Source organism: Tachyglossus aculeatus, chromosome 19 (genome assembly GCF_015852505.1).
Source record: "Tachyglossus aculeatus isolate mTacAcu1 chromosome 19, mTacAcu1.pri, whole genome shotgun sequence".
Taxonomy (NCBI): Eukaryota; Metazoa; Chordata; class Mammalia; order Monotremata; family Tachyglossidae; genus Tachyglossus; species Tachyglossus aculeatus.
The window spans coordinates 483924-504053 of NC_052084.1; the positions used below are offsets into that span (position 1 = coordinate 483924).

The 20130-nt window shown below is 54.3% G+C and overlaps 1 protein-coding gene across 1 annotated transcript; it reads right to left on the reverse strand.

Annotated features, from left to right (window-relative positions):
* Positions 1-6581: 6581 nt before the first annotated feature.
* Positions 6582-19916, reverse strand: RHOU (ras homolog family member U). The gene is made up of 3 exons (XM_038761314.1): positions 19529-19916; positions 15346-15404; positions 6582-8396 (listed from the first exon to the last, which is right to left on the reverse strand). The coding sequence occupies exons 1-3, from the start codon at positions 19779-19781 to the stop codon at positions 7932-7934; spliced, it is 777 nt and encodes a 258-aa protein (XP_038617242.1). The 5' UTR covers positions 19782-19916; the 3' UTR covers positions 6582-7931.
* Between the last annotated feature and the right edge of the window lie 214 nt (positions 19917-20130).

A 20130-nucleotide genomic window follows, 5' to 3' on the forward strand; every position in this document is an offset into this window, starting at 1 on the left:
ATACGATTGATTGATAGACTGCCAGCTCCTGGCCCAGGATCATAATAATAATAATGACGGCATTTATTAAGCGCTTACTATGTGCAAGGCACTGTTCTAAGCGCTGGGGAGGTTACAAAGTGATGAGGTTGTCCCACGGGGGGGCTCACAGTCTTCATCCCCGTTTTACAGATGAGCGAACTGAGGCCCAGAGAAGTGAAGTGACTTGCCCAAAGTCACACAGCTGACAAGTGGCGGAGCCAGGATTTGAACCCATGACCTCTGACTCCAAAGCCCGGGCTCTTTGCACTGAGCCACGCTGCTTCTTTTACAAACTGGCATCACGCCCACACTCAAATACAACATGGCCTGGTGGAAAGAGCACCGGCTTGGGAGTCAGAGGTCGTGGGTTTTACTCCCGGCTCTGCCACATGTCTGCTGTGCGACCCTGGGCAAGTCACTTCGCTCTGGGCCTCAGTTCCCTCATCTGTAAAATGGGGATCAAGATCGTGAGCCCCATGAGGGACATGGACTGCGTCCAACCTGATTACCTTGTATCTACCCCGGTGCTTAGAACAGGGCTTGGCTTTGGAGTCAGAGGTCATGGGTTCAAATCCCGGCTCCGCCACTTGTCAGCTGTGTGACTTTGGGCAAGTCACTTCACTTCTCTGAGCCTCTGTTACCTCATCTGTAAAATGGGGATTAAGACTGTGAGCCCCCTGTAACCCCCTCAGCGCTTAGAACAGTGCTTTGCACATAGTAAGTGCTTAATAAATGCCATCATTATTATTATTATTATATAGTAAGTGCTTAACAAACACCACAATTATTATTATTAGGCAAAACTCATACTGATCTCAAACCACAAATTCACACATTGACATCACACACACTCATATAACACCCTGACCACCCCCGCCTCCACACACACACACACACAAACAAGACTTTGAGATCACTGCGAGCAGGGAATGTGTCTGTTACATTGTACTCTCCTAAGCACTTAGTCCAGCACTCTGCACACAGTAAGCTCTCAATAAATGCTCATCTGTAAAATGGGGATGAAGCCTGTGAGCCCCACGTGGGATGACCTGATTACCTTGTATCTACCCCAGCGCTTAGAACAGTGCTTGGCACAGAGTTTGGCACAGTTTAGCTCTCTTCCTCCCTTCAAAGCCCTACTGAGAGCTCACCTCCTCCAGAAGGCCTTCCCAGACTGAGCCCCCTCCTTCCTCTCCTCCTCCTCCCCTCCCCATCCCCCCGCCTTACCTCCTTCCCCTCCCCACAGCACCTGTATATATGTATATATGTTTGTATGCATTTATTACTCTATTTATTTTATTTGTACATATTTATTCTATTTATTTTATTTTGTTAATTTGTGACTATGTTTTGTTTTGTTCTCCGTCTCCCCCTTCTAGACTGTGAGCCCACTGTTGGGTAGGGACCGTCTCTAGATGTTGCCAACCTGTACTTCCCAGGCGCTTAGTCCGGTGCTCTGCACACAGTAAGCGCTCAATAAATATGATTGATTGATTGTTTGTACAGATTTATTCTATTTATTTTATTTTGTTAATCTGTGACTATGTTTTGTTTTGTTCTCCGTCTCCCCCTTCTAGACTGTGAGCCCACTGTTGGGTAGGGACCGTCTCTAGATGTTGCCAACTTGTACTTCCCAGGCGCTTAGTCCGGTGCTCTGTACACAGTAAGCGCTCAATAAATACGATTGAATGAATGAATAAGTGCTTAACAAAGGCCATCATTATTGATAAACACTCCTGATGGACATTGCACACCTATATACAGAATCTTACCTCCTTCCCTTCCCCACAGCACCTGTATATATGTATATATGTTTGTACATATTTATTACTCTATTTATTTATTCTACTTGTACATAGCCATTCTATTTATTTTATTTTGTTAGTATGGTTGGTTTTGTTCTCTGTCTCCCCCTTTTAGACTGTGAGTCCACTGTTGGGTAGGGACTGTCTCTAGATGTTGCCAATTTGTACTTCCCAAGTGCTTAGTCCAGTGCTCTGCACATAGTAAGCGCTCAATAAATACGATTGATGATGATGATGATGATTCACACTGACCCCCCAGCTCCCTCCCATGCCAATCCACAACCTGACATCCCACACACTCAAGTATAAAACTCACACTGACCACCCCCTTAGCCCCGTGTACCAACCTCTCATGCTAAAATCATACAACCACTCACATATACCGCGCCTCCCCGCAACATCAACATGCCCAAGTTAAAATCCAGAGAAGGGCGGGAGAGCAGAGAACCCCTTTGTGCCTTCTTCCATGGAAAATCTGCCAGTGCATAAGGAAAGTGGGGGTGGAGGGGTAGGGAAGAGCTGGGTTTCAGCCTGTGCCAACTTCATGGTGAACCAGAGGTCTCCCATCACCAGGGCCACCGCCCAACCCCAAACACAAACACAGGTAGCAGATAAGGGATGTTGCCCACATCTTGCTAGATCTAGAAAGGCGCCGCTCACCGATAGGACCTTTTTATTTGTACCGTCACCTTGGAAACGGAATCAATCAATGGCATCTATTGAGTGCTTCCTGTGTACCGCGCACTGTACTAAACATTTGGGAGAGAACAGTGCAACAGAGCATCATCATCACCATCAATCGTATTTATTGAGCGCTTCCTGTGCACAGAGCACTGTACTAAGCGCTTGGGAAGTACAAATTGGCAACATATACAGTCCCTACCCAACAGTGGGCTCACAGTCTAAAAGAGCAATAAAGAGCGTTTCCCTGGTCACCTTGATTGTAAGTTCTTTTTGATAATGATGGCATTTATTAAGTGCGCACTATGTGCAAAGCGCCGTTCTAAGCGCTGGGGGGATACAAGGTGAGTAGGTTGTCCCACGTGGGGCTCACAGCCTTACTCCCCATTTGACAGATGAGGTAACTGAGGCCCAGAGAAGTGAAGTGACTTGCCCAAAGTCACACAGCTGACAGTTGGCGGAGCCGGGATTTGACCCGGTGACCTCCGACTCCGAAGCCCATGCTCTTTCCTCTGAGCCACGCTGCTTCTCTGTGGTTGTTGTTAAGTGCTCACTATGTGCCAGGCACTGTAGTAAGCACTGGGGTCTGGTTGGACACAGTCTACGTCCCACAGGGGGGTCACAGTCTTCATCCCCCTTTTTACAGTGAGATAACTGGGGCACAGAGAAATTAAGTCACGTGCCCAGGGTCACCCAGCAGACAAGCGTGCTCAGAACAGTGCTTTGCACATAGTAAGCGCTTAATAAATGCCATTATTATTAATAATAATAATAATAATAATTATTATTATTATTATTATCAGGGCTGGGCTGAGCACGTCGGCTCTGACTGATCCCGGCTCCCTCGCCTTGCTCTCTCTCAGGGGCCTTTTCTCGTCTGCCTTGCGGTTTCTCTTCCTCCTCAAGTGGCCTGCGGCCCGAGCTGCTGGGGAAGCAACACGGCTTAGTGGAAAGAGCATGGGCTTGGGAGCCAAAGGACGTGGGTTCTAATCCTGACTCCGCCACTTGTCTGTTGTGTGACCTTGGGCAGGCTGCTTGACTTCTCCCTGCCTCAGTTACCTCATCTGTAAAATGGGGATTAAAAGGGTGAGCCCCACGTGGGGCAACCTGATTACTTTGTATCTACCCCAGCGCTTAGAACAGTGCTCAGCCCATAGTAAGCACCCCTTCCTTCTTTTCCCCCTCGTCCCCCTCTCCATCCCCCCCATCTTACCTCCTTCCCTTCCCCACAGCACCTGTTTATATGTATATATGTTTGTACATATTTGTTACTCTATTTATTTATTTATTTATCTTGTACATATCTATTCTATTTATTTTATTTTGTTAGTATGTTTGGTTTTGTTCTCTGTCTCCCCCTTTTAGACTGTGAGCCCACTGTTGGGTAGGGACCGTCTCTAGATGTTGCCAACTTGGACTTCCCAAGCGCTTAGTACAGTGCTCTGCACACTGTAAGCGCTCAATAAATACGATTGATGATGATGATGAACAAATGCCACCATAATAACAATAATAAACACTAATAATAATAATAAATATAATAAACTAATAAATAATAATAATAGAGTAAATTTATTACTCTATTTATTTTACTTGTACCTATCCTATTTATTTTATTTTGTTAGTATATTTGGTTTTGTTCTCTGTCTCCCCCTTCTAGACTGTGAGCCCACTGTTGGGTAGGGACTGTCCCTATATGCTGCCAGCTTGTACTTCCCAAGTGCTTAGTACAGTGCTCTGCACACAGTAAGCGCTCAATAAATATGATTGATTGATTGATTGATTGATAATAAGGCCGGAATGCCAGGCAGGCCAGAAAACGAGGAGGACCAGGGGCTGCTGGGAGGGTGGGAGAGGAAGAGAAGGGGTATCTGAGAGTTGGGGATCATCGCTTAGCACTCAGAATGGTGCTTGGCACATCATAAGTGCTTACAAATACATTATTATTATTTTTATTATTATCCCCTGTGGTAATGGGCCTTGGCGGCAGGCTTATCTCAACACCCGCTGCACCTGGCTGCCACCTGCCCCCGAGGCCCATGCCCGAAGCTGGGAAAAACCCTCCTTTAATTGGGCGCCCAACCCCTGGGCTCCTGACAGTCAGTCAATTGTATTTATTGAGCACTTATGCAGAACACTGTGCTGAGCACTTGGGAGAGTACAATAGAACAGACACATTCCCTGCCCACAACAAACTTACAGTCTAGAGGGGACTGTGTCCAACCCGATTAACTTCTATCTAGTTAACGTGTAGCAAATTCTATAAAAAAGTGGCAGTGTCAGAATTAGAATTGAGGTCCTCTGATTCCCAGGCCCAGGCTCTTTGTACCGGGCCGCACGGCCTTGCGGCCTTTTGTGTGCCTTTTTAAGCGCTTAGTACAGTGCTCTGCACACAGTAAGCACTCAATAAATACGATTGAATGAATGCATGAGTGAATGTGCCGCCCATGCCAGGCCTCCTCCTGCATCTCCTCTGGTCTGGTGGTTTCTGGTTGGGTTTATCACTTCCGACAGCGCTTGGCAGCTCTACCCCTTTCTGAACGCAGCTCTTGGGTTTTCCCATTCACTCGACTGGCCTGCGGGTCGTGCCGATTCCGCTTGCGGCAAATACACTTATGTCCATCTACTCAGCCAGTTGGTCAGCTCCCTGAGGGCAGGGACTGTGGACCTTGCTTCTGCTGAGCTTGTCCAAGTGCTCAGTATGGCGTCCAAGTGCTCAGTATGGCATCGAGGGCTTGAGGGCTGGTGTCCTGAGGCATCAGGGTGGGAGGTAGGGAGTAGGAGGAGTTGGAGAGTGGAAGGGGGACTCCATTGCAGGGAGAGTAGCTTAGCAGCCTCACTGGGTGAATGACTGTGGCCTGGACATGTTAATAATAACTGTGCATTTGTTAGGTGCTTACTACATGCCAGACACTGTTCTAAGCACTGGAGTAGATCCAAGCTAATCTGGTCAGACCCAATCCCTGTCCCACATAGGGCTCACAGTCTTAATCCCCATTTTACAGAAGAGGGAACTGAGGCACAGAGGCTAAATGACTTGCCCAAGGTCACGCAACTGACAACTGGCAGTCTGTCTCTCCCTCTAGACTGCCAGCTTATTATTGTGTCCGCTGAATCTCTTGTACTGTACTTTCCCAAGCGCTTAGTAGTACTCTGCACATAGTAAGTGCTCAATAAATACCACTGGTTGATTGATTGAGCAGAGGTTAAAGGAAGGGAAGGGGAGAGGTGCCAGGGGGGTCGGAGTCCAGCCTGTCTGATGCCTGGAAACTCCTGGCCGGGGTCGAGGGCCGTTCTGGGTGGATCATCAATAGTTAAACCAGGTCTCACCAGGGAGGGATGGAGGGATGGGGCAAAGCCCAGGTAGGGGATGCAGGCGAGAAAGGCCTATTGCTCTCTGTCAGAGCCAGAGAAAAGCAACAATCTTGCCCTTCCAGGAGCTGGTGAGGCCCTAGGAACCAAATGAACTCTGAAATACAGAGTGCTGTGGCCAGCTGCTCTCCACAGTCTCCTTTCCACCCCAGTGGGTCTGTTATACTGTTCTATCACAGTCTCCCAAGCACTTGGCACAGTGCTCTGCACACCGTGAGCGCTCTATAAATACCATCGACTGACCAACTGAGCCCGAAGGGGAGTGACCCACGCGCTTGGCCGTGTGCCGGTTCGAGTTCAGCCGGCGGGGCTTCCTTGCAGGATGAAACATCGGAGCCAAGCGAGGGAGGGTCAGAGGCTTTCTGCGGGGCGAAGGCCCCGTCCCCACCCCCTCGCTCTCACGGGCTGGTTCAGGCCCCCACTGAAGGTGGATAGGGGTTCCGCTCCTCGGGAATGGCAGAACCCAGGAAAGCCCTTCCCGTTAGGGCGGCAGTCCGAGTCCAATCCCCATCTCCCAACCCCATCTATCCCTTCTCAAGAGGACGCGGAGGACCTCCTCTTCTGGCCGAGAGCCCCCGCTGCACCCCGACACCGCACTCACAGGCCTCAGAGCCTGAACCCTGCCTGGGAATCCCTCCCGCTTCCCAAAGCCCGCTCTCGGAGAGGCTGCCGACACGCGACACAGACACGCACACGCGGGACTCGACCTCGCTCCTCGTTTATCTTTTCAAACAAAACCAGGCTCAGAGTCCTCGCCACGAAACCACCGCACAGTAAGGCACATGACGGCTCGGACGACGTGGAGTGGGGGAATGTCTCCTCCTTTCGGCTTGCGAAACACCCGTCTTCTTTCCAGATCGGCGGAGGAGATATTCCGGAGAACCCCCCACAGCCCCGGGACCTCGGCGGGCCCAGGATGGGGAGAAGAATGGAATGAGGCGGGACACGGGAGGCACGCGCCCTGTTTGGAGGCAGGCTCGTCCCCACACGGGCGGATTACGAAATCTCCTTCGGGGACGCCAGCCAGAGAACAAGAACGTTTTCTGGCTCTGGAAGTGGGCTGGCCGCCTGAAGCGCGCACGTGACAGACGCGCCCTGGTTCTGGGACGTTTCCTACCCCGTCCCCCCTCAGACGCCCAGAGGAGGGGGAGAAACCAGGTGGGATCAGCCAGGATGTTTCCGACTCCTGAGCTCCACGGCCACCACTGCCCTTGGAGCTTTGAGGGTTGATTCCAGCCCTCCCGACCGAGCAGCTTCAAGGGTGACCCTCTCTCTGCCCGGAACGGAGGCAGGTCGCTGCCCCCAGGCCCGGCATCCTGGGAGCCGCTCCCTAGAGACGTGAGGACTTGTCCGCAGCAACTGACATGGGGTGACCGGGATTTCGTCTGAGGAATTCCAGAAAACTGGATTAGCTGGGCACCCGTCTCCTGCCTTGGGGGAGGTGGGCAGGGGGGTGGAGAGCCTATTCATCATCTCACATTGTGCTGGGAAGCTTCATCTCTGATCAGCAGTATCTCCAGGCTCCAGGAGCCATGGGAGAAAAGAGGGTGAGCTCTCTCAGGAAGGTCCCCCCGCCATCCTCACTCCTTCTCTCCCTACCCACCAGCGAGCCAACCCCCTGAACTTCAGTGCCCGCCCCCTGCCAGGAGGTCGGCATTGGGGGGAGGGAGCCCCTTCTGACGGCAGTGGCTCCACGGGGGTCCCAAGCCGACCCCGTTCTCCAAGCATGGTGGTCCTTCCGGGCGGTCTCCCTGCCCCTGTCCACAGACACACCCACCACGCGGCCCGGATTGCCCGTCGCTTCCACGGCCCGTCCTCCCCACCGCGGGAGGGGACAACTGGAGGCATGGGGCCGGGGGACCGCCGTTGTCCTTCAGAGAGCCTTCTCAGGCCCAGAAGGACCGCCAGGGATGGAGACCGGGAACGGAGGCCCGCCCATCCCTACACACATCCACACTCACCACCCCCCCTCTGTACAGTCCCTATACATTGAAACCACGGTCCGCTCAGCTAATGTGGGTTCCGCCATCCAGCCCGCCGTGTCCGGGGCTGCTATGCCAGGCAGCAGTACTTTTTCCACCAGGCTTTGGACAGGGTTTTCATTTTGTCCGGAGTCCTGCTCTTGGCTTTCTTTGGCTGCTGGTGCAGGCGCTGGGCGTCGGAGAACCGGATGCCCGCCAAGATGGCGGCGTCAAAGACCTCCTTCAGGTTCTTCTGCGTCAGGGCCGAGCACTCGACGTAGGCGGCGGCCCCGACCTCGTCGGCGCACAGCCGGGCCGCCTGGCCGGCCACGGGCTTCTCCCGGCCCCGGTCCAGCTCGATGAGGACGCCGACGTCCTGGCGCAGGTCGCACTGGGTCCCCACCAGGACCACGGGGGCCCCGGGGCAGTGACGCCGCACTTCGGGGACCCACTTCTCGCGGATGTTCTGGAAGGAAGCGGGGCTGACCACGCTGAAGCACAGCAGGAAGACGTCCGCGTGGGCGTAGCACAAGGGCCGCAGCTTGTCAAACTCGTCCTGCAAGACAGTCACAGCCACGAGGTCACACTACACACACACACACACCCCGGTGCACGGGAGCCGAGGCCACAGCTGGGTGCGGAGGGGCAGGTAAGTCAGGCATATTTATTGAGTGCCTACCGTGTACGGGGCACTGGATTTGGGAGAGTACAATTACAAGAAAACTGTCGCACTCCCTGCCCACGGCAAGCTTACGGTTCGCGGTCTCAGACCGGCTCATGGCTCAGCGCTCATTTCAGAGTTGGGGCTCCCAGGGAGGCGGGGGGCCGGTCCTACACCCCACACCCATCGGTGACGTTGGCAGGGCACCTCCTTGGAGCAGAGCACTGTGCTGAGCGCTGGAGAAACGTACAAGGCCGTCAGCGGACACAATCCCTGCTCTTAAGGAGGAGACACTAAAATAGGTCCTAGGCAGGGGGAGGAAGGGAAAAGAGGACCTGTATGGGAGTCGGGACTTAAGCAAGAGAACACGCCAGTCCGAGCACAGGAGCTACGGGGATGTGAGCATCCAAGGGATTAGGAAACATCACCCACTGAGGCTGAAGGGGTGGGGAACAGGGAAGCGAGGTGAGAGATGAATCCGAGGAGGAGACGGAGGAGAAGGAATAATTGTAATGATAGTAACAATAAGAGGGATTGTGGGCAGCCGGGCTTTACAACCGACAAATAAAGACGTGTCCGGCTCTGCCCAGGCGTCCCCAACCCTCAGAGTTGCTGCCTGGAGGGAGGCTGAGCCTCTCCCTCGCCCGGGGATCTCCCCTCCGGCCCGGCCACTGCCACCCGCTGCTCCTTCTGCCCGCACCCTGCCCAAGCTGCCCCGAGAGACCCAGGCCTGAGCTCCAGAAGTAGCTCAAGGTGAAGGAAGGACAGACAGGAGCCTATTGGGCTCAGTCCTCAAGAGGATGAGCGTGTGTGTCTGCACGATTATGCACGCCCACAGTTCGCTTCCCTCTTTAGCTTAACCCCTTCCCCCACGCGGACCCTTCCCCCAGAGCAGAGGTCGAGGTTGGCACAGGCACAAATGCCAACGGGCCGTCCCCTCCCAGGGGACATGGAGTTTCCTGCGGCCCGGCCCGGCCGGGTCTCCCAGGGTACCAGTCATCCTAACTCTCGTGATTAGGGATGGACCGTCCAGCCCTTCTGACCCCCCCCCAGGTGACCCAGCAGGGACCACTCAACCCGTCTGACCCCACGGCCGGTACACGGCAGGTTCCGGCCACCCCGGGGACCCTGGGGGAGAGAGAACGGAAGCATTTCTTCCCCGGCCCTATCCTCCCCCGCCTCGGTGGTGACCCTGATCCAAAAAGCGTTGTGGCCGTGGCCCGGCGTGGGATTGACGGTCAGGTTCTCTCAAGACGGCCTCCATCCTCCCGCGGGCCGGGAAACCCATCAGCTCTGTTGGTCCCACCAGGACAGACCTGGTTCCAGGGAGTCTGGGAACTGGAGCAGGCCATAATAGCCGCCCCCGCCCCCGCCGGATCCTGGCAGCGACAGCGAAACTGGACACCGTCACGGCAACGGGCAGGAGATCCAGCTTCAGTGCCGAGAGGCCACGGGGGAAGGGGCGCGGACCCTCCCCGGGGCAGGCCGGCGAGGGCTCCCCGAAACCCCCCTGCCCGCCTGTCCTAGGCGTCACTTGTTCTGCTCGCCCTCCTTTCGCCTCCCCGTCCCCCTGACAAGGGGCGGGCGGATGGAGCAGGGAAGACCTCCTGGCGGAGGAGGGGCTGCAGGAGGCTTTGAAGCTGGGGAGAGCAGGGGTCTGGGAATGAGGCGGCCAGCTGGGGAAGGTGGGCTGGGGTGGAAGTGGGAAGAGAGGGATCGGCCAGGGAAGAGAGTGGCCTAGGCCCAAGTGGCATCTTTTAGACTGTGAGCCCACTGTTGGGTAGGGACTGTCTCTATATGTTGCCAACTTAGTACCGTGCTCTGCACACAGTAAGCGCTCAATAAATACGATTGATTGATTGATTGATTGAAGGGGACAGGTCTGGCCCGGAACGCCCTCCCTCCTCAAATCCGACAATGACTCTCCCCGCTGCTTCAAAGGCTTTTTGAAGGCCCACCTCCTCCAGGAGGCCTTCTCTAAGACCCCCTTTCCTCTTCTCCCACTCCCTTCTCCATCACCCTGACTTGCTCCCTTTACTCACCCCCCTTCCCAGCCCCACAGCTCTAGATAGTAAACTCATTGTGGGGAAGCAGCATGGCCCAGTGGAAAGAGCCCGGGCTTGGGACTCGGAGGTTATGGGTTCTAATCCCAGCTCCGCCACTTGTCAGCTGTGTGACCTTGGGCAAGTCACTTCACTTCTCTGAGCTCAGTTCCCTCATCTGTAAAATAGGGATTAAGACTGTGAGCCCCGTGTGGGACAACCTGATCACCTTGTAACCTCCCCAGCGCTTAGGACAGTGCTTTGCACATAGTAAGCGCTTAACAAATGCCATCATTATTATTATTATTGTGGGCAGGAAATGGATCTGTTTATTGTTATATTGTACCCTCCCAAGCGCTTAGTACAGTGCTCTCTGTCTCCCCCTTTTAGACTGTGAGCCCACTGTTGGGTAGGGACTGTCTCTATATGTTGCCAACTTGTACTTCCCAAGCGCTTAGTACAGTGCTCTGCACACAGTAAGCGCTCAATAAATATGATTGATGATGATGATGATGATGATGCTCTGCAACAGAATAAGCTCTCAATGAGTATTGATCGACTGAATGAATATAGTGACCCTTGCCAACGCTTTCTGGCCTTAATCACAATGGGAGGGGCAGGGGCGAGCCTTCCCCCACCCCCGGGGGCTCCACTACCAGGAGATTCATTCATTCAATCGCATTTATTGAGCGCTTAATGGGTGCAGGGCACTGTACTAAGCGCTTGGGAAGGAGATGAGGAGGGGCTCCCACAGGTCAGACTCCCCTTCCCCTCCCCGACACTCTTCCCACCTGATGGCTCCGGTCCTTGACCCGAGTCCTGGTGGGATGGCGGAGGTCAAACCCTCTCCTCTGGGTTACGTGGACGGGTCATCCCACACTGGTCAATCAATCAATCAATCGTATTTATTGAGCGCTTACTGTGTGCAGAGCACTGTACTAAGCGCTTGGGAAGTACAAATTGGCAACATATAGTCAATCTCTCCAGGGTCTGTGCCCCGACTGCCCACTGTCACCAATCAGCCCTCTCTCTTTTATTTCCCCCCGCTGCTCCTCTCCCTCTTCAATCCTCTCAAGCCGAACCTACTCACCATGCCTCCCTCTCACTCCTTTATCACCAACTTCTAGCTCACACCCTCCCCCCTTCTTATCATGCTGCTCTCCCCATCTTCAAAGCCCTTCTGAAATCACACCTCTTCCAGATGGCCTTCCCTAATTCTTTTTATCTCCCCAAGTCCCACATCAGCACTTTCCTATCCCCTAGGCACTCCATCATCAATCAATTGTATTTATTGAGCGCTTACTGTGTGCAGAGCACTGTACTCCACACTCTGGTACTTAAATACGCATCTTAGGGACTGTCTCTATATGTTGCCAAGTTGTACTTCCCAAGCGCTTAGTACAGTGCTCTGCACACAGTAAGCGCTCAATACGATTGATTGATTGATCTTTCTCGAGACTACAAGATCCTTGTGGGCAGGGAATAATAATAATAATGGCATTTGTTAAGCGCTTACTATGTGCAAAGCACTGTTCTAAGCGCTGGTGGGGGGGATACAAGGTGATCAGGTTGTCCCGCATGGGGCTCACAGTCATCATCCCCATTTTACAGATGAGGTAACTGAATCTCAGAGAAGTTAAGTGACTTGCCCAAGGTCACACAGCAGACATGTGACGGAGCCGGGATTTGAACCCATGACCTCTGACTCTAAAGCCCGGGCTCTTTCCACTGAGCCACGCTGCTTCTCCAATGACTCCATCAACTCTGTTACGCTGTAATAATAATAACAATGATGGTACTTGTTAAGCACTTACTGTGTGCCAAGCACTGTTCTAAGCGCTGGGCTAGATCCACCGGAACCAGGTGCCCCACGTGGGGCTCACGGTCTTCACCCCCATTTTACAGATATGGTAGCAGGCACAGAGAAGTTAAATAACTTGCCCAAAGCCCCACAGCCGTTAAGTGACCGGGAATGGAACCCACGACCTCCGACTCCCAAGCCCGCGCTCTTTCCATTAAGCCACGCTGCTTCTCCAAGCGCTTAGTACAGTGTTCTGAAAACGGTAAGCCCCCAATAAATACCACCGACTGATTGATTACACTCTAATGCTGCCTTTCATCTGTCACTGATTTTTGTGTGTCTCCCCGGCTAGATCGGAAGTTCTCAGAGGGCAGAGATCAGGTCTCCTAATTCTGTAGGATTTGCCCAAGTGCTCAGTACAGTGCCCTGTGCGTAGTAGGTGCTCAGTCAGGGCAGTACTGACTGGATGACTGACCGCCTTTTCTGCAGAGGGCAAGGAGAAGCTCTCACTGGGGGTCTCCCCCGGGGTCCTCCGCTCAGCCCCCCAGTCCCACTGCCACATGGAGAGTCGAGAGGTTGAAAGCAGTGTGGCTCAGTGGAATGAGCCCGGGCTTTGGACTCAGAGGTCATGGGTTCAAATCCCGGCTCTGCCAACTGTCAGCTGTGTGACTTTGAGCAAGTCACTTCACTTCTCTGTGCCTCATCTGTAAAATGGGGATTAAAACGGTGAGCCCCCCGTGGGACAACCCGATCACCTTGTAACCTCCCCCGCGCTTAGAACGGTGCTTTGCACATAGTAAAAGCTTAATAAACGCCATTATTATTATTAAAGCAGCATGGCTTCGACTCTCCGGACTGTAAGTTCCTTGTGGGCAGGGAATCATCATCATCCTCAATCGTATTTATTGAGCGCTTACTGTGTGCAGAGCACTGTACTAAGCGCTTGGGAAGTACAAATTGGCAACATATATGTTGTCCGCTGCGAATGCTGTCAGCAGAATGTGTCTGCTGACTGCTATACGGTACTTTCCCAAGCGTTTAGTACAGTGTTCTGCACACAAACGATTGACTGACTGAAGAAACAGGAAAAACAAGGCCAGACCCTCGTGGGGCAGCCCCTCCCGACCGTAAGCTCCCGGAGGGCAGGGAACACCACCTCTGCTATAGTGTTCTCTCCCAAGTGCTGAGTACCCACGGAGGGTAAGCCATTGTTTTAGTGATTGATGGGACAGCCGGGAGGGCAAACAAAAGTGGCTCGGCCCACAGCAAGCCTGCCCACAGCAGGTGGCCAGTAAATAGCCCCGATGGATTGCCTGATAAGCCTCAGGGAGCAGGGGCCACCTCCTACGGCTTTATGACGATGCCAAAATCCAAGAGCTGGGATTTATCTGAGATGTTTGATCTGACACGTTTCTGAGAATTTAAGGCATTAGATCCGCATAGGAGACCCCACCCTCATCATCATCATCATCATCAATCGTATTTATTGAGCGCTTATTGAGTGCAGAGCACTGTACTAAGCGCTTGGGAAGTACAAGTTGGCAACATATGGAGACTATATTAGACATATTAGACTGTGAGCCCACTGTTGGGTAGGGACTGTCTCTATATGTTGCCAACTTGGACTTCCCAAGCGCTAAGTACAGCGCTCTGCATACAGTAAGCGCTCAATAAATAATAATAATAATAATAATGATAATGGCATTTGTTAAGCACTTACTATGTGCAAAGCACTGTTCTAAGCGCTGGGGGGGATACAAAGTGATCAAGTTGTCCCACGTGGGGCTCACAGTCTAAATCCCCCTTTTTACAGAGGAGGTAACTGAGGCTCAGAGAAGTTAAGTGACTTGCCCAAGGTCACACAGCTGACTTGTGGTGGAGTCGGCATTCGAACCCATGACCTCTGACTCCAAAGCCCGTGCTCTTTCCACTGAGCCACACGATTGATGATGATATAGCGACAGTCCCTACCCAATAGTGGGCTCACAGTCCAGCCTCCCCGGACTGCCGTATGACCCTGGACGAGTCACTTCACCCCTCTGCGAAACGGGAATCCCTCTTCTCCCTCCCTCTTAGCCCGAGAGGCCGGTGTGGGACAGGGCACAGTGCTTGGCACAGAGTGGGCATGTACTGAATACAACTTGGCATATGTTGCCAACTTGTAGTTCCCAAGCGCTTAGTCCAGTGCTCTGCACACAGTAAGCGCTCAATAAATACGATTGATTGATTGATTGATTGATGCAACAGTAAGAGGGCTAACAATGGAGCTTTCTTTCCAGGCCCATCCCTGGAGGGTAATCCATTCTCCAGGACTGGCAGGGGGGGGTGGAAATAGGCCACGTTGGTCCCTGATGCCAACTTGTAGTTCCCAAGCGCTTAGTCCAGTGCTCTGCACACAGTAAGCGCTCAATAAGTACGATTGATTGATTGATTGATACAACAGTAACAGGGCTAACAATGGAGCTTTCTTTCCAGGCCCATCCCTGGAGGGAAATGCATTCTCCAGGACTGGCAGGGGGGGGGTGGAAATAGGCCACGTTGGTCCCTGATGCCAACTTGTAGTTCCCAAGCGCTTAGTCCAGTGCTCTGCACACAGTAAGCGCTCAATAAGTACGATTGATTGATTGATTGATACAACAGTAACAGGGCTAACAATGGAGCTTTCTTTCCAGGCCCATCCCTGGAGGGAAATGCATTCTCCAGGACTGGCAGGGGGGGTGGAAATAGGCCACGTTGGTCCCTGATGCCAACTTGTAGTTCCCAAGCGCTTAGTCCAGTGCTCCGCACACAGTAAGCGCTCAATAAATACGATTGATTGATTGATACAATAGTAACAGGGCTAACAATGGAGCTTTCTTTCCAGGCCCATCCCTGGAGGGAAATCCATTCTCCAGGACTGGCAGGGGGGGTGGAAATAGGCCACGTTGGTCCCTGTGGCGAGGAGCCAAACGGTCCGGGCCAGTGGCCCACGCTCCCGGGGGTGGGGGAGCCCAGTACTGACCTGTCCTGCCGTGTCGCAAAGCTGGAGCTTCACCGGCCTGCCGTCCACCGACACCACAGCTCGAGAGAGAAGAAAGCGGTCATGAGCCCCTCTCCCCGCCCCAAAGCACTTCTATTTATCATCAATCAATTGTATTTATTGAGCGCTTATTGTGTGCAGAGCACTGGACTAAGCGCTTGGGAAGTCCAAGTTGGCAACATATAGAGACGGTCCCTACCCAACAGCGTGCTCACAGTCTAAAAGGGGGGGACAGAGAACAAAACCAAACATACCCACATATCTATATACCAAACCATCATCTACATTGATGCCTGTTTACTTTTACTGGTGTCTTTCTCCCACCCCCAAGGGCAGGGATTGTCCCTCTGTATTGCTGCATTGGACTTTCCAACCGCCTACTCGTTCATTCCATCGTATTTATGTATATATGTATATATATATATATATATATATATATATATATATATATATATATATATATATATATGTATACATGTATATATATGTATACATGTATACATCCTGTATATATGTATATATGGTTGTACATATTTATTACTCTATTTATTTATTTATTTATTTTACTTGTACATATCTATCCTATTTATTTTATTTTGTTGGTACGTTTGGTTTTGTTCTCTGTCTCCCCCTTTTAGACTGTGAGCCCACTGTTGGGTAGGGACCGTCTCTATGTGTTGCCAATTTGTACTTCCCAAGCGCTTAGTCCAGTGCTCTGCACATAGTAAGCGCTCAATAAATACGATTGATGATGATGACTTACTGAGCGCTTAACGGGCGGAGGATTGTACTAGCCGCTTGGGAAGTCCAAATCAGTAGTCAGCACACAGTAGGCGCTCAATAAATACGATGGAGCGAATGTGGCCGGCGCTGGGCATCCCCCCTCGGCCCGGGGGCCCAGGAAGAGGAGGAGGAGGAGGAAGGGCCGGGAAGCCGGACGGTCCCCGCAGGCTTCGGGATGGGAAGTGGATCCCGCCTTTGTTATGGGGGAGCCGGGGAGGAAGGAAAACTTGATCCCGCTCCCCCCGGGGCCGGCGATTTGCGGCTATTTTCATGCAAATGGAGGCTGACCCTAAAATGGTGAGGGAGTGCTGGGGGGAGAGGGAAAGGTGTCCGGCCCCTCACCCCCAGCTCGGTAGGGCCTTGGGGGTCCCCCGCAAATCCCGGGAACTGGGGTGGGGGGGCTCCTTTCTCTCTCCCCCCAAGACTGAACCGGGGGTGCGGGGGAGGAGGCCGGGTCCGTCCGTGTGGCCGGTCCTGGGGGCGACCCCCGACCCCATCTGTCCCTCCCTCCCCGCCCCCCGGCCCGGTCCTGTCCGGTCCTGGTCGGTCCTGTCCGGTCCTGATCGGTCCTGACTAGTTCTGTCCGGTCCTGACTAGTCCTCTCCTGTCCCGATCGGTCTTGATTAGTCGCTTGATTAAGCGCTTAGTACAGTGCTCTGCACATAGTAAGCACTCAATAAATACGATTGATGATGATTAGTCCTGTCCAGCCCTGATCGGGCTTGATTAGTCCTGTCCTGTCCTGATCGGTCCTGACTAGTCCTGTCCTGCCCTGATCGCTCTTGATTAGTCCTGTCCGGTCCTGATGGGTCCTGTCCGGTTCTGATCGGTCCTGACTAGTCCTGTCCAGCCCCGATCGGTCTTGATTAGTCCTGTCCTGTCCTGATCGGTCCTGACTAGTCCTGTCCTGTCCTGATCGGTCTTGATTAGTCCTGTCCGGTCCTGATGGGTCCTGTCCGGTTCTCATCGGTCCTGACTAGTTCTGTCCGGTCCTGACTAGTCCTGTCCAGCCCCGATCGGTCTTGATTAGTCCTGTCCAGGCCTGATCGGTCCTGACTAGTCCTGTCCTGTCCGGTCCTGATGGGTCCTGTCCGGTCCTGATCGGTCCTGACCAGTCCTGTCCGGTCCTGATCGGTCCTGACTAGTTCTGTCCGGTCCTGACTAGTCCTGTCCTGTCCCGATCGGTCTTGATTAGTCCTTTCCTGCCCTGATCGGTCCTGACTAGTCCTGTCCTGTCCCGATTGGTCTTGATTAGTCCTGTCCGGTCCTGATGGGTCCTGGTCGGTCCTGTCCGGTCCTGATCGGTCCTGACTAGTTCTGTCCGGTCCTGACTAGTCCTGTCCTGTCCCGATCGGTCTGGATTAGTCCTGCCCAGCCCTGATCGGTCCTGACTAGTCCTTTCCTGTCCCGATCGGTCTTGATTAGTCCTGTCCGGTCCTGATGGGTCCTGGTCGGTCCTGCCCGGTCCTGAATAGTCCTGTCCTGATCGGTCCTGACTAGTCCTGTCCGGTCCTGACTAGTCCTGTCCTGTCCCGATCGGCCTGGATTAGACCTGCCCAGCCCTGATCGGTCCTGACTAGTCCTTTCCTGTCCCGATCGGTCTTGATTAGTCCTGTCCGGTCCTGATGGGTCCTGTCTGGTCCTGATGGGTCCTGATCGGTCCTGACCAGTCCTGTCCGGTCCTGATCGGTCCTGACTAGTCCTGTCCGGTCCTGACTAGTCCTGTCCTGTCCCGATCGGTCTTGATTAGTCCTGCCCAGCCCTGATCGGTCCTGACTAGTCCTGTCCTGTCCCGATCGGTCTTGATTAGTCCTGTCCGGTCCTGATGGGTCCTGTCTGGTCCTGATGGGTCCTGGTCGGTCCTGCCCGGTTCTGATCGGTCCTGACCAGTCCTGTCCGGTTCTGATCGGTCCTGACCAGTCCTGTCCTGTCTCGATCGGGCTTGATTAATCCTGTCCTGCCCTGATCGGTCCTGACTAGTCCTTTCCTGTCCCGATCGGTCTTGATTAGTCCTGTCCGGTCCTGATGGGTCCTGGTCGGTCCTGCCCGGTCCTGACTAGTCCTGTCCTGATCGGTCCTGACTAGTCCTGTCCGGTCCTGACTAGTCCTGTCCTGTCCCGATCGGCCTGGATTAGACCTGCCCAGCCCTGATCGGTCCTGACTAGTCCTTTCCTGTCCCGATCGGTCTTGATTAGTCCTGTCCGGTCCTGATGGGTCCTGTCTGGTCCTGATGGGTCCTGATGGGTCCTGACCAGTCCTGTCCGGTCCTGATCGGTCCTGACTAGTTCTGTCCGGTCCTGACTAGTCCTGTCCTGTCCCGATCGGTCTTGATTAGTCCTTTCCTGCCCTGATCGGTCCTGACTAGTCCTGTCCTGTCCCGATTGGTCTTGATTAGTCCTGTCCGGTCCTGATGGGTCCTGGTCGGTCCTGTCCGGTCCTGATCGGTCCTGACTAGTCCTGTCCGGTCCTGACTAGTCCTGTCCTGTCCCGATCGGTCTTGATTAGTCCTGCCCAGCCCTGATCGGTCCTGACTAGTCCTTTCCTGTCCCGATCGGTCTTGATTAGTCCTGTCCGGTCCTGATGGGTCCTGGTCGGTCCTGCCCGGTCCTGAATAGTCCTGTCCTGATCGGTCCTGACTAGTCCTGTCCGGTCCTGACTAGTCCTGTCCTGTCCCGATCGGCCTGGATTAGACCTGCCCAGCCCTGATCGGTCCTGACTAGTCCTTTCCTGTCCCGATCGGTCTTGATTAGTCCTGTCCGGTCCTGATGGGTCCTGTCTGGTCCTGATGGGTCCTGATGGGTCCTGACCAGTCCTGTCCGGTCCTGATCGGTCCTGACTAGTCCTGTCCGGTCCTGACTAGTCCTGTCCTGTCCCGATCGGTCTTGATTAGTCCTGCCCAGCCCTGATCGGTCCTGACTAGTCCTGTCCTGTCCCGATCGGTCTTGATTAGTCCTGTCCGGTCCTGATGGGTCCTGTCTGGTCCTGATGGGTCCTGGTCGGTCCTGTCCGGTTCTGATCGGTCCTGACCAGTCCTGTCCGGTTCTGATCGGTCCTGACTAGTCCTGTCCTGTCCCGATCGGGCTTGATTAATCCTGTCCTGCCCTGATCGGTCCTGACTAGTCCTTTCCTGTCCCGATCGGTCTTGATTAGTCCTGACCGGTCCTGATGGGTCCTGTCCGGTCCTGATGGGTCCTGTCCGGTTCTGATCGGTCCTGACTAGTCCTGTCCGGTCCTGACTAGTCCTGCCCTGTCCCGATCGGTCTGGATTAGTCCTGCCCAGCCCCGATCGGTCCTGACTAGTCCTGTCCTGTCCCGATCGGTCTTGATTAGTCCCGTCCGGTCCCGATGGGTCCTGTCCGGTCCTGTCCGGCCCGCCGCTCACCGGAGAAGTTGTCGAAGGCGGTGGGGATGTAGTCGGTGGGGTAGCCGTTGGTGGTGTAGCTGACCACCAGGCTGGTCTTGCCCACGGCGCCGTCGCCCACCAGCACGCACTTGAGGCCGCGGGCCTCGGCGGCCCCCCGGCGGGGCCGGCGGCGCGGGGGAACCGGCGGGCCCTCGCAGCCGCCGGGCCTCCACCCCGACTTGCCCGGGTAGGCGGCGGCGGCGGCGGCCCCCGGTTGCTGCTGCGGCGGCATCGGGTGTCGGTGCCGCGTTGCCGGGCGCCCGAAGAGGAGCGGAGCCCGCGGGGTCCGTGCCGTCGGGCCGACGCTTCACGCTCACATAACGGGCTCCGGTGGCACCGGCACCGGCACCGGCACCGGGGGGCGGGGCGGCGGGCGGAGCGCCCCCTAGCGGCGGCGGCGGCTCCCTCCCCCTTTTAGACCGTGAGCCCACTGTGGGGTAGGGACCGTCTCTGTATTTTGCCAACTTGTCCTTCCCAAGCGCTTAGTCCAGTGCTCTGCACGCAGTAAGCGCTCAGTAAATACGATTGATTGATTGATTGATTGATTCCCCTCCCGGCTCCGCTCGGGGGCGCCCGGGCAG

What these genes read in the sequence shown, in the direction of transcription:
- RHOU (XM_038761314.1), bottom strand. Translation starts at nt 19,781, where the DNA reads ATGCCGCCGCAGCAGCAACCGGGGGCCGCCGCCGCCGCCGCCTACCCG. An exon ending in CGCCTTCGACAACTTCTCCG is followed by an intron (nt 15,405 to 19,528) that starts GTGAGCGGCGGG and finishes TTCTCTCTCGAG; the next exon opens with CTGTGGTGTCGGTGGACGGC. An exon ending in TTTGCGACACGGCAGGACAG is followed by an intron (nt 8,397 to 15,345) that starts GTCAGTACTGGG and finishes ACTGTCTTGCAG; the next exon opens with GACGAGTTTGACAAGCTGCG.